Source organism: Zerene cesonia, chromosome 18 (genome assembly GCF_012273895.1).
Source record: "Zerene cesonia ecotype Mississippi chromosome 18, Zerene_cesonia_1.1, whole genome shotgun sequence".
Classification (NCBI taxonomy): domain Eukaryota; kingdom Metazoa; phylum Arthropoda; class Insecta; order Lepidoptera; family Pieridae; genus Zerene; species Zerene cesonia.
The window spans coordinates 158,217-171,010 of NC_052119.1; the positions used below are offsets into that span (position 1 = coordinate 158,217).

At 36.0% G+C, this 12,794-nt stretch overlaps 1 protein-coding gene across 1 annotated transcript in view; it reads right to left on the reverse strand.

The window, feature by feature from the left end:
* Positions 1-12,794, reverse strand: part of LOC119834038 (syntaxin-binding protein 5) — a 192,904-nt gene that overhangs the window by 15,869 nt on the left and 164,241 nt on the right. The window contains exons 5-13 of the mRNA XM_038358314.1: positions 5,854-5,917; positions 4,504-4,720; positions 4,092-4,167; positions 3,472-3,626; positions 3,073-3,236; positions 2,638-2,768; positions 2,360-2,439; positions 1,364-1,581; positions 706-813 (exon numbers count right to left, since the gene is read on the reverse strand). Coding sequence (XP_038214242.1) covers positions 706-813; positions 1,364-1,581; positions 2,360-2,439; positions 2,638-2,768; positions 3,073-3,236; positions 3,472-3,626; positions 4,092-4,167; positions 4,504-4,720; positions 5,854-5,917 — 1,213 coding nt within the window. The remainder of the gene's footprint in view (positions 1-705; positions 814-1,363; positions 1,582-2,359; positions 2,440-2,637; positions 2,769-3,072; positions 3,237-3,471; positions 3,627-4,091; positions 4,168-4,503; positions 4,721-5,853; positions 5,918-12,794) is intronic.

Consider the following 12,794-nt stretch of genomic DNA (forward strand, 5'->3'; position numbering starts at 1 on the left):
AGGGCACGGCACACACTTCATATTATAGAACAGCTTACGTACTTTTTAGACCTATCGCACTGTCTAAATATAAGTTCCTAGCACGCCACTCAGGCTGTCATTTATCGTAATTGAATAATATAAGCTATCCAATCTCTTAAGTTGAATCTAACTGTACATGGTGTGCCAATTCGATTAAAATCGGTTAAGTAGTTTTTGAATTCATCGCGGACAAGCAACGTAACAAGACACACAATAAATAGATGATCATTGTATCCGTTCATGATGTCTATTCTTTTGATATAATTCTTGTAAACATAAAGGAGTTTTAATGAACATTAGGCGAGTTTGACAGATATTTTGTTAATTCTGTTAGATATCGATGTGTACACAGTTATAATGGTGCAATCGTATTGTATTTAAACTAGCTTAAGACTGACATGTGAACTGATTTACGTAGAACTGGCCATTGAACGAATTATGAGTTATACATTTATACGACACTGTTATATTTACTATTGAACGCATAAACAAAGCAATAATTATAATTTCGACCGTTTCTACAGGAAAATACTTTTTATAATATAATCTCCTTCCCCATTTTCTATTAAATTAGAAGATGGATAAATTCCATTTTTGACTAAAATACTTCATTAAGCGAATTTAAATAAGATGCATACGATGTTCTAAAACTACATTTACATAAAAAAAAACTTAATGCGTTACCCGTCTCGTCTCGTCTTCGCTTCGCCCGCAAGATGTGGAGCGTCCTCCCTCCGCGTCGGGAGATGCCTCCTCTTCTACTGAATCGGTTATCACAGGGATTTCTAATACCTGCAATGATATAAATAAATATAATGGCATAGTCAATAATTAATAATCGGTAGTAAAGGAAAGTCATATGAAATTAACCCTATCATGAATAAAAAAAAAAACCTCATATTAAATAAACCTGAAAATGCTCTTAGCGAAACTAAGAATGAAACTCGCTAGCTTGCTAACGAATATCTAAGAAAAATAATATTACGTTTTTACGACTAGCATAATATTGTTATATCCAGGAATTATGCATCTATCCAATAAAAACCACATGTAAATGATGAAACTGAATATAACGTAATTGTAACATTACTTTCTAGGCTCAAATGTCATTTATGTGAATGTGTACTCACACAATACAACGCAAACTTACTTTATTGGTTATACAATGTTACTTTTACTGCGTCCATTTATTTGAAATCGGTGCTTTTCATTTAAATATGCAGACCAAACGAACATTTAAGGATTTTTCATTAGCAATGCATACTTATTTACTCATTAGTACACTTAAAGTCATCTACAACACTATTGGTGTCCCTAATAACAAATAAAGCCCCCCACTCACGTGCGTCTCCGCGGTGACCTCCTGCTTGCGGAACTTGAACAGCATGACGTGGCCGTGCGGCAGCGCCACGGCGAGGCGGCGCGACTCCGCGCACAGCGCCACGTGCTGGATGGCGAGCGGGCTGTCCTCCTCGCCCCCCATGCCCGCACCCCCCACACCCCCAACACCCCCAACGCCCCCACACACACCCGCGCCGCTGCCGCTGCGCCGCTCGAACACTGCGAGAGCATTGGCAACAATAACACGTAGTACTAATTGCCTTTAGTAAATCTAATTTCAGTTAGGTAGTAGAAATTCCAGTTGGGTTGTACTAATGCCAGTGAGAGAGCGGTAACGCTAGACTCCTTATACAACTATAGCTATGTCTTTTTCTGGAATAAGTACTGTTTGAAGATGCCACGGTAACCGCTTTGAATTTAGGCGAGTGTCGGTGGCGTCAAAATTAAACAAACCACGAAGAAAGAATACACCTTAAGGTGCTCTCCGAGGCACAACTATAAAAAAGGGAAAGCCACAGAGAACTGAGACTCTTTACGCCATATGCTTAATATATAAATAAATTGATTGATGTGATTTCGTAATTACATTACATTATTTACACGAAACACAAACATTAATTTATTTTGCACTTGCGGTCCGCTCTGGCTTCTCTTGTGGTAGATGTAACAGAGCCTATAGCATTCAGAGACAAACAGGTCGAGTTGTTCCTGAGATAAGCGCGTTCAGCTAACAAAGTTTAGAGCTGTATGCTTCTTAAAATTATAATTGCTAATGTGTGTTTGTTTATCTGTCTTCACATCGCAATGTAGAAGGCTTGAGAGTAACAAAGGCTACTTTTTATTGCGGGTAAATATCTCATTTCCATTATGAGCCATTTTGATGAGATTTTAATAAATTCGACATGTATTACAACTGTTAATTAGTTTTGACTACGCGAGCGAAGCCGCCAGCAACAGCTAGTGTTGAAATAAATATAGATTAAAGACAGATGCTTACCCTTAGAACATTTCAATTTATATAAAATCTGCAATGTTCCCGCGCTAGCGTCCCAGAACTTCACACTGCCGTCTGCGTGTCTGCAACGAAAGGATAAATTATGAAGACAGATATATCAGACAAATATTCGTGGTGCCTCTCATGCCCCAATTAAATTTGGTCTTGTACAGACAATTTGAACATCAGATTTTTGTTAATTATTTTTAATCGACGTCCCCCCCCCCCCCAAAAGGAGGACGATGGTGCCTTATTTTTAGTAGAAAGAAATTATTAATTACCCAGTTAGTATAATCTCGCTATATGAACACGACGCGGGCGCCCACTCCCCGCCATCTATCGGCCACAGTTTCTCACTGAAGCCGGCCGCTTTCTTGTTGCCAGCTCGACCCACCGAATAGAACGCGGGTATCTGGAATCATTTATAAAAAACGTTTGCATGTGCGTCCTCAATTTATAATCTATATCCTCCCTTATAAAACAATGTGTCCTCAGTTCATACCTCGATTCAGAACGTGTCCCCCAAATAGTTATGCTATTATAAACCATACTCTGTTTGACTAAAAGCTATTTCGCATGATATGACAGTAACCAAGGAAACGAGACGTGAACTTTCGCGTTTGAAACTCCACTTGTTATGTTAAAATACGTTAAGCGTTAAAAATCTATATCCTCATTTATAAAGCAACACATCCCCAGATAAATAATATCCTCACCAAATCAGAAGGGCAATCGGCGAAATAGGAACAGCAGGTGACGGGCGACTCGTGTATGTCCATGGGGTAAGGGTTCTCGAAGCACGGGTAGCCCGGTGACTGTAGATCGATCACCACCAGGTCGTTCTGCAGCAGCACCACTATCGCGTACGGCTCTTGGTAGTCTGGAATGATTTGGATTAATTGCTTTTATTTCACAATTTACAACTATTTAATATAGGCCTTTATGATGCTAGGATGTTGTATTAACTTTTTACTTTTGTAACTATCCCAGTCATAGTCATAGTTGTTGTCAAGAGTGTTTCAATAAGAAATCTAATTGAATTAATGAATATTTGTGTTTTTAAGTGAGTTTTAAACGGAAAAGTAAGCAGGAACCAGCCTAACAACCAAACAAACCGGCAGCGTGCGGACTCTCGCAGAGCGTGACGAAGTCGACGACGCTGTGCTCCATCTCCAGCACGGTGGTGCTCTTGCCGTTGAGCACGGTGACGCTGTGCGTGCGCCCCGCCTTGTCCGTCGGCAGCCCGCCCGAGAATATCACCAGGCTCTCGCTGGAAATGGACACCATCGGGTATCAGTACCCACAGCACGGTCTCTATACACAACCACGCTACCAATACAAGTGTACTATCTAAATATTGCAGAAACTAAACCAATATATTCCCATTGAGTTATTAGATATTATTATAATTAAAACAGAAAAGCTCTTTGGCATCATTGTTATGAATATATACATGTAGAATTAAAATGTAAAATTGACATTTTAAAAGAGCAACTACAGAGTTTCATGCCGGCTCTTCTCTGTACTAAACTGTTTAAACTATGTTATTACGATTCAAGAAAGCTTCTATGAGTGGTCAAATAAAATAAATAAGTGTTTGAGTAAGAGTTTAATCAGATAATTCTATAGTATGTTAGAACATTTGTAGTAATATTCATTGCTAAAATATTTTTATTCTCAAATAGTATTCGACTTTGAAAACGTATTATATAAAATATAACTAAAAGCGTCTCACCCAGTTTTTGATGTTTTCCATTCTAATCTATGTATAGGTTTACAGGGCTCCAGCTTTCCGTCTTTGTTTGCTTTCGCTGAAATCATACATCGGTCAAGTAAACACCCATGGTATTATATGCATTGCATAGTGTAAGAACGATCACAGCCTTTTCCATTAAGATGGATAATAATAATATGGAGATAATTAATGTGGTCTTCTAGCTATTCTATTCTAAGAATAACTTAAACATACACCTACGTAAAAAATATAAAATTTTATTCACACCATCAGTTTCTATAAGATTGTCTATATCACTTTACAATGTTAGCATTACAAATACTTTTACCGTAAAAGCATGGTAACAAGATAGTCACTGTTTAATTATATTGATATATAGTATAGATAGCAGTTGGTTTGTGGCGACACTCACCGTGCGGATACGAGAGCGACGAGGGCCGCGGCGACCTGGTGGTCCAGGTGGCCAGCGCGCCGTCCGCGTGCGCCGTCATCAGCTTGCCGTCCTGCTGCCAGGCCGCCGCGCGCACGGCCTCGCCGCCCCCGCCCGTGCCGAGGCAGCCGCGCCACTCGGCTGCGCGCGCGCGCAGGTCCCACACCACTACGAGACCGCTCTCGAATGCTATTAGTAACTGCAAGTGGTGCAAGTGGTTTGTTAGTCGTCAATGTGATAGTTCAGTATGAATATAAAAATCAAGACAACACCTGCCTGAGAGAGAGGAGTGAATGATTATGACGTATATATGTATATACTTTTTATAAGTAGTTACTTTCTTTTTCATTTTCTTCACTTGTCATACATATTTTTAGAAATAAAAACTTTTTTAACGTACTTTAAACGCGATTTATTCATTATATTATTAACCCGACGTTTCGAACACTTCACAGCGAGCGTGGTCACGGGGAGACTGAGATGTTATATGTCTTGAAGGTCATACAAAAATTGTTGTTTGTGAACTACCTCCACCTATTTCTCCGCAGTTGGTATGTGGAGTATTTTTCTGGATGTTGGCAGTATTGGCTGATAGTGTCTTCTGGTCTTTTGGTATGTCTGACATGGGGTTTAAAATTCTTGATAACAGGATCCCAGGTATTGGAAAGCTGTAAACCATCTTCTCTATTGAAATTTGGATTTTTTTTAATTACAATAGCCTCACGTACAAGTCTTGGAAAAAATCTATTTTCTCTGGCGAGGATTTGTGGTTGGTAGAATCGTAGGAAGTGGTTGTTGTCCAGAGTGTGTTCACATACCGCAGATTTTAGACACAAGAAGTCTAGTCTAAAATACTATACATATTTTTCTTTCTTATATTGTCTTTGGCAACATTGGATTGTTAGGAGAGTATTTATCCACCAAAATGTTTGAAATTTATAAGCTACGACAATTGTTTTACTGTGCACTGATTTAAAATATGTATATGTAAAACAGTTATAATATTTGTATGAAACAGTTGGGTTCTAAGATGGGGTGACACTGGTCTGGAAACAACACACGTCGCTTTACAAACATAGGTAAATAAAGGAAACAGCGACAGACGTCGAGTATTCCAAATGAACAGTTGAATGCGGTTTACCACAATATGGCTGGCTGGTTTGGCTAGCGAAATGGGAACAGATCCGGAACGGAAATCTGAGCTTTCGATTTGAGCAAATATTCCAATTCGTGCAAGAACACGATATTGAATATTATATAATAGGGTCGTTTTGTTATATCTATGAGAATACCTAGGAAGATCTCTATAGCATAAAAAAGATAAAAAAGTACCTTGCTAGCATCTAGAGGGTTGTCACTGATGTCTACCACCGCTCCAGGGTGGTTCGGTCTCGTGCTGAAATAATAGAATACAATTGTGAGAAAAAAACACAAGAAACTAATTATTTGAAAGTAATACATATAGTTGTGATGATTTCGAGGCTAGACAATGAAAATTTAATTTAAAAAATAGTTGCCTGTAAAGTCGGTTTTACGGGCGAAGATTTTACGTGACAACGTCTTTTCCTCGGTAGAATATTTATTGATATGAATATTATTAAATTGCACAATAGGAACAAGGAATTGAATGAAAATAAGAATTGCACAAATTTTAACTATAAAAAATATATTTTGTTTACTAAAAAGACAGAGACAGAGACACAAGCACGCGCCGATTCAACGCGCGGCGGACCGATCATAGTTCGGTGACTCATCGTAACGTTACCGGGCGTTACACTTTTTCATGAATGACTCCGAGCCGCAACCTAATTTAAGACGTTGTCACGTCAAAAATGCATACGTTGTAATCATCTATCCACCAGACCTGACAATAAAAACATTCAAGATTCTATAAAAATCTAAACTCTCGCAATATGTAGATACAAAATCCAGATGATTTTTCGTTGAATCATTTCTAATATTTTAACTTAATTTACAAAGATACAGTTTAAATATAAAAACGCATATACGTGTCCTTTTAAAGTTAGGATAAATGTTTCACAACTTTACTGCAAGGCGCAAAACGCCAAGTCCTCATGTAAATGGTACTCGGCTTTGTACAGTTTTCATGACGTTAGAATGGACTGTAAAGCTAACTAAAAATCTAAAATAACTGCGTATTACTTAGCTTACACTAACTAATTGAAGGTTAAAATACATGATATCTTTGTGTTATATAAGTTTATGTGAAAAATTGGCTTAGTTACTGTATTTAAAAGTATGTATATATGTTATAGTAGTTATTTTGACATTAATACATAGAATAAAATTACCCTGCGCGACTGTCTGTTTACTTGTTTTTAAATTCTAAATCTTTTAAACAGTTTCCATCTTCTTGTAAATATTATTTTTTGAAGAATATAAACGTGCAATTCACTGTAATTTAGAATGTCAAATGTTTAAAGCGTGAAAGAACTTATTTCAGAGCCAACTCGCTAAAAATTATTTGGTGGCTTATAATATAGAATAAATGCGTCTTTTCGAAACCAGGCCGGGTATTTAACTATCTAGTCTCCAATTTTAATACTAATTTACTTTTCAATAGTTCGCTATATTGTGCAGACAAAAATCTACCTGAGATTCCACAAATAATTATCTGAAATATTTCGAATTCACATTGTTATCTGTGAAATTATATCTAGTAGAGACAGGAGATAATTAAACGCCGAAGCAACACACGAAAATACGAAATCAAGTAAGTCGTATACATTAGTCATTAGTTGAGTGAGCGATGCCCAAAGCTCGTCGGGCGGGCGGGCGCCACCTGTTGCCGCGCGCCCTCCGCGAGCCGCCCGACTGTGTGTAAATAACTGTCTTGATTTATTACGCGCTATAAATCCGCTATAGTTTAGTGTCGATGTAAAACTTAAGTTAGTGCGGCGAGAGGTTATATGGTTAGAGGTTATACTTTTATAAAAAAGCATTCGATGTTTTGAGTTACACGGGAATATTTAATCATGTCATTTAAATATTAGAGCATTCATATTAATTTTAAACGTGTAACATAAAAGGAAATGATTTGTGATAAATGTTATATAACTTTAGCTAATCGGTAAATGTAAGTCAAAGTGAGATATTAATGATGATAAGAATGATGATAAAGTTACAATAATATTGATACACATTCAGAGAAATGTGTGTTAAAACATGCTTATAAGAGTAATTTTTTCTTCTTTATATATTGAATTTCCCTAAAATTACACAGACTTTTTACTGACTTCTGAAGTCAATTAACAAATAGCAACAACACTCACCCAATATACTACGTCAATACACAGCAGTCAGACATTCAAACTAAATATGAATAGATATAATAACATTCAGAGATTCCTAAATTTAATTAAGACGATGCCAAGTTTCCTCTACTGAAATAATAGACTAGTGTGTTTAGGATTCTCGGTACGCTTCGGTACTCGTTGCAGCTGAACAAACTCTGCTTTACAGACCAATGTTTAAGTTATATTTCGTTTCCTCTATGTATAGTTGTATTTAACCTTCATACGGAAACTATTTTCATTATAATATTTGCTCTACCGGTTTTTTATAACCTTTGTTGCATTAAAATTTGCTTTCCGTTTATCTTTTGAGAAACTGTCTTAATACATAACAATATTGATATATTTATGTTTTAAATATATAACAACTATCTGTCTAAAAGTAAAAGTCAAGTGAACATATAGAATCAGGACGGAAAATATCATGACATATTGAAAGCATTCTCTGTTGAACATGGTCTATTTTCCATCAGTTTTCGCGTGTCGTGCGCGGATTTATGGCAACATGGCGGCGTCAAACGAGCGTGTAAGTCGTAAACACGCAAATTGATATTTTATTGTCGCCATTTTGTGATCGACTCGGATGTTGAAATGTCAAGTGCGTTGTGGTGCGCGCTTTATGATATTGTATTGTATCGGATGACATCCGCGATTATTTCGCGTTAAGTGAATTATTTTGTATTCTATTCGAATTTAATTAGCTATTGATATTTAAGCTATTTTGTGATACTACTATGGCTGATAATACCTACACTATTGTGTTTTGATTCGCCAACTTGTCTAACACAGACAAAGCCGGGGTGCAACGGCTAATACAAAAAATATCCTTCTTAAACTGTAGAAAGTTTTCATACTTTGTTCGTTTAGTTTAGTGCGAAGTGCATTTGTAAGCACTCAAGTCCTCCACGTGCAAAATTATAAAATGTTCTTTTATTGTAGTTTTATAACATGGCAAGTTTATCTTTATAAGTCTTAAGTTAGGTCATAAACAATCTCGTAAAATAACTAAAGCCCTGCCTGCTGCTTAGATGCTTTATGAATACGTAAGCGAAGGAAAATGTAAATGGTAATTGGGTTAAAATAAATAAAAAGAATTGTAACGGAGATAAATTATAGAATTTCATAAAATTGTAACTTAACTAAACTCTGAAACAACTTGACCGATTCTGATGTCGTTCTGTACAACTTTATAAGATAACGTTAAAGCTTTTATATTTACTTCAAAAGAAAGATAAGAAAATGTGGAAAACACTCTCGCTGGCATGAAGTTTGACTCTTTCTTATTCAACTCAACATATAAAATAAACCAAGCACTTCACTTCACTACTACTATTGAATGGTAAAAAATACGTTAAATTATTTATTTTATCAATGGAAAAATATCATCGTGAAATATTATTGAATACTAGCTGCACCCGGCAAACGCTGTTCTGCCTTACTCTGATCATTTAGACGTATGAAAAATAGATGTTAGCCGATTCTCAAACATACTCGATATGCACACAAAATTTCATAAGAATCGGTCAAGCCGTTTCGGAGGAGTATGGCGACGAAAACTGTGACACGAGAATTTTATATATTAGACTAGCTGCACCCGGCAAACGCTGTTCTGCCTTACTCTGATCATTTAGAGGTATGAAAAATAGATGTTAGCCGATTCTCAAACATACCCGATATGCACACAAAATTTCATAAGAATCGGTCAAGCCGTTTCGGAGGAGTATGGCAACGAAAACTGTGACACGAGAATTTTATATATATAGACTAGCTGCGCCCCGCGGTTTCACCCGCGTAAGTCCGTATCCCGTAGGAATATCGGGATAAAAAATAGATGTTGGCCGATTCTCAGACCTACCCAATATGCTTACCAAATTTCAGAGGAATCGGTCAAGCCGTTTCGGAGGAGTATGGCAACGAAAACTGTGACACGAGAATTTTATATATATAGATAAAAACGCTTTCCATATGGACACACCGTAATTGTATTTGTAATCCGGAATTTTGAGGATATCACAAATCCTCACTGCATCATCACTTTTATGTAGTATGTCAGCAGTTTTTGCGTGAAAGAGCAACAAACACACACCCATCCTTACAAACTTTCGCATTTATAATATTAGTAGGATAGTAAATATTAGTAACTAGTATATCACCTGAGATTATTTTATTTTTAGTTTTGTAGCATTCAAATACTTTATAAATGAGATTTTTTTAGACAAAAGAAGAATTTTATCACGCGGGATTTGAACCCGTGTGTCATATTGTTAAATCGTTTCGCCAACGCCTAGCCTCTCGACCGCCCGTGAAACCACGTGTAAGAATAATTGGAGGGAAAGAAAGAAAAAAATGATTCTGCAAATGAAAAACTAAGAGCACTGTGCAAGAGGTAACTTGTAAAGCCAACCCGTACAATACATTCATGATCACTACATTGTATGTATGCTTAGATCTTTAAAACTCGTTGTGAAGTTTTATTATGATGGTATTTTTTAATAGATAGAGTGATTCAAGAGCAAGGTGCGGTATGTATAATAACATCTATTAAATTACTTAAAATGTAACGCGTGCGAAGCCGCGGGCAAAAGCTTGTGTATCTATATAATAAATAATTATATCACCACATACAATTAACGATAAACTACGGAATTACAAATCCGCGCAGATAACGTCAACCGTTAATAGGAGATTTACACAATGCCCCGCAACAATGGAAGGATCCGAGACGCCCTGGGCGCGCTATAACGAGTTTAATTGTCCCCTGCCCCGGGGACTTCCCACCAATTAACACTAGCTTTGTCCCCCAACCATTGCTGCTTGCATCGCGCCAACCGCCGAGGACGTTCACCTGAACGCTTTCAAATAAATACCCTTTTAATTTGGAGTACATTTATCTGACGTGTTTTTGTTTCGATGTTAAAATTGCGAGTGAGAAATGAAATATACTTTAATTGACGCCTTTCAAAAGGGAGTAATCAACGTGCTTTAACGTCTGACATTATTTATTTATGAGATTAATCATTGATTGAAACACGACACAGATCGTGTCAATTTATTACAGTTCAGTTACAGCGCTTACTATTCAAAATAATTAACATTGTAAAGGGATAAAAAGTTACGATGAAAATATAATCATGAGAAAGCCTTGTATGAAACAAAGTTTTCGGTGCTTTAATATCTTAAATAATTTTGCAAGACAACAAACATCCCTTGGATTTTCTTTAACACATCATGTTCATCGTTAAAACAATCTTTATAAACTAATTGAAAAGATAATCGTCGTTTATTAGCTTCATTATTTCATCTCTTTATATTTGATACAGCGTAATAACTTATGAACTTATAATATAAACTTTAATTATGTAATTATGTAATATAAATAAATATAACACAAAAAAGTATGTATAATTAAACAGTAAACAATCTTCGGCCTATGTGTGTGTGTGTGTGTGTGTGTGTGTGTATGTGTGTATGTGTGTGGGATCAATACAATACAAGCGACGCTGAAAATTGCATTTTAATTATATTTTAAATGTATCAAACATGCCTAAACTTTAAACAATATTGATATTGTATTGAAATTTAATAAATAATCAATGTATCATCATTTTGTATTGCAAATATTCCACGTGTAATTTAATATCGAATGGAAAATCATCGCCATACTTACAGACGTGCAAATTTAATGAAACTCGTTAGGCGCATACCGCGGCGTGGTCTGCGGTCACAGACCTATAACTGATTTACATTCGCTCGCCTTTCAATTATTCAAAAACGAATCAGCAATGTTATACGTCACAGGGGTGGAATTAGTTAAAATATTGAATCTGCCCGTGTTTTGCTCGTAAAGCTTAGCTGGATAATATTGCCAACTAGCTTACACGATTGACGCACATAGAAAAAGATACACAAAACTATTTTTCACTCACCATTGCTTTGATCTATATGGATGGATGTTTCCATCTTTTAGAAATTAATGACTTTTTAACGGATTTTAAACGCGATTTATTCATTATACTATTAACCCGACGTTTCGAACACTTTACAGCGAACGTGACCACTTACCGACCATTTGCTGACCGTTAAAAAGTCTTTAATTTCTAAATGTATAATATTCGTGTTAAATCAAACACAAGAAGATACTATGTTTCCATCTTTTAAAATCGCTTTAGATTAAAATCGCGAAGCTTTGTGACTTGCATGGATGGAAGCTTATTACTCTTCCGCAAAACGCACAAATAACAACTATCACCACTAGCTGATATAATCATTGAGTTATGAGACGAGAAATCAATATCTTAAAAATTAACCGACAGACAGACAGTTAAAACTATTGAAAATGTTCCTAAAATACATAAAATACAACCTAATCTGTGTAATGGTGCCTTCACTCAAGATATTTTCTAATAATAATTTACCCAGTTATAAGGGTTTCACCAATAAATTCAACATTTCAATATGATCCAAAATACACGAGAAATATATAAGAAAGCACTATGTATTAGATAAGACTGTCACAGAGAGCAATAACTATAAAGCTTCATTGTAGTGACAAGAGGTACATAAATAGTTTTATAGGGGTCCAGTCGGGGCGCTTATAGCTTCGTTACCAGTGATAGGATAGGTTTTAGGGTTGCCCTCTATGTCTGTGTTGTGTGTGAATTCAATGGATCAAAGACGTGCGATGATAAATATTTAGTTATATTCTTTAAAACATTATTGTGGAACTATTCATTTATACGTTGGCTTTTTTAACACATTGAGTGGATTTCTAAAACTGGTGATTTTTTATTATTTCATATCAAAAGTACTCGTACTACATTATGGGTGCACATACAAAAAATATTATTCAGACATACTTTATAAAAAAAGTCGTAAGTAACGAATCATTTTCCAATCGTAGATTTTTCAATGTCAATTCATTTGTTTGTTATTAAATATTATCAAGGTTTTTTAGGTCAC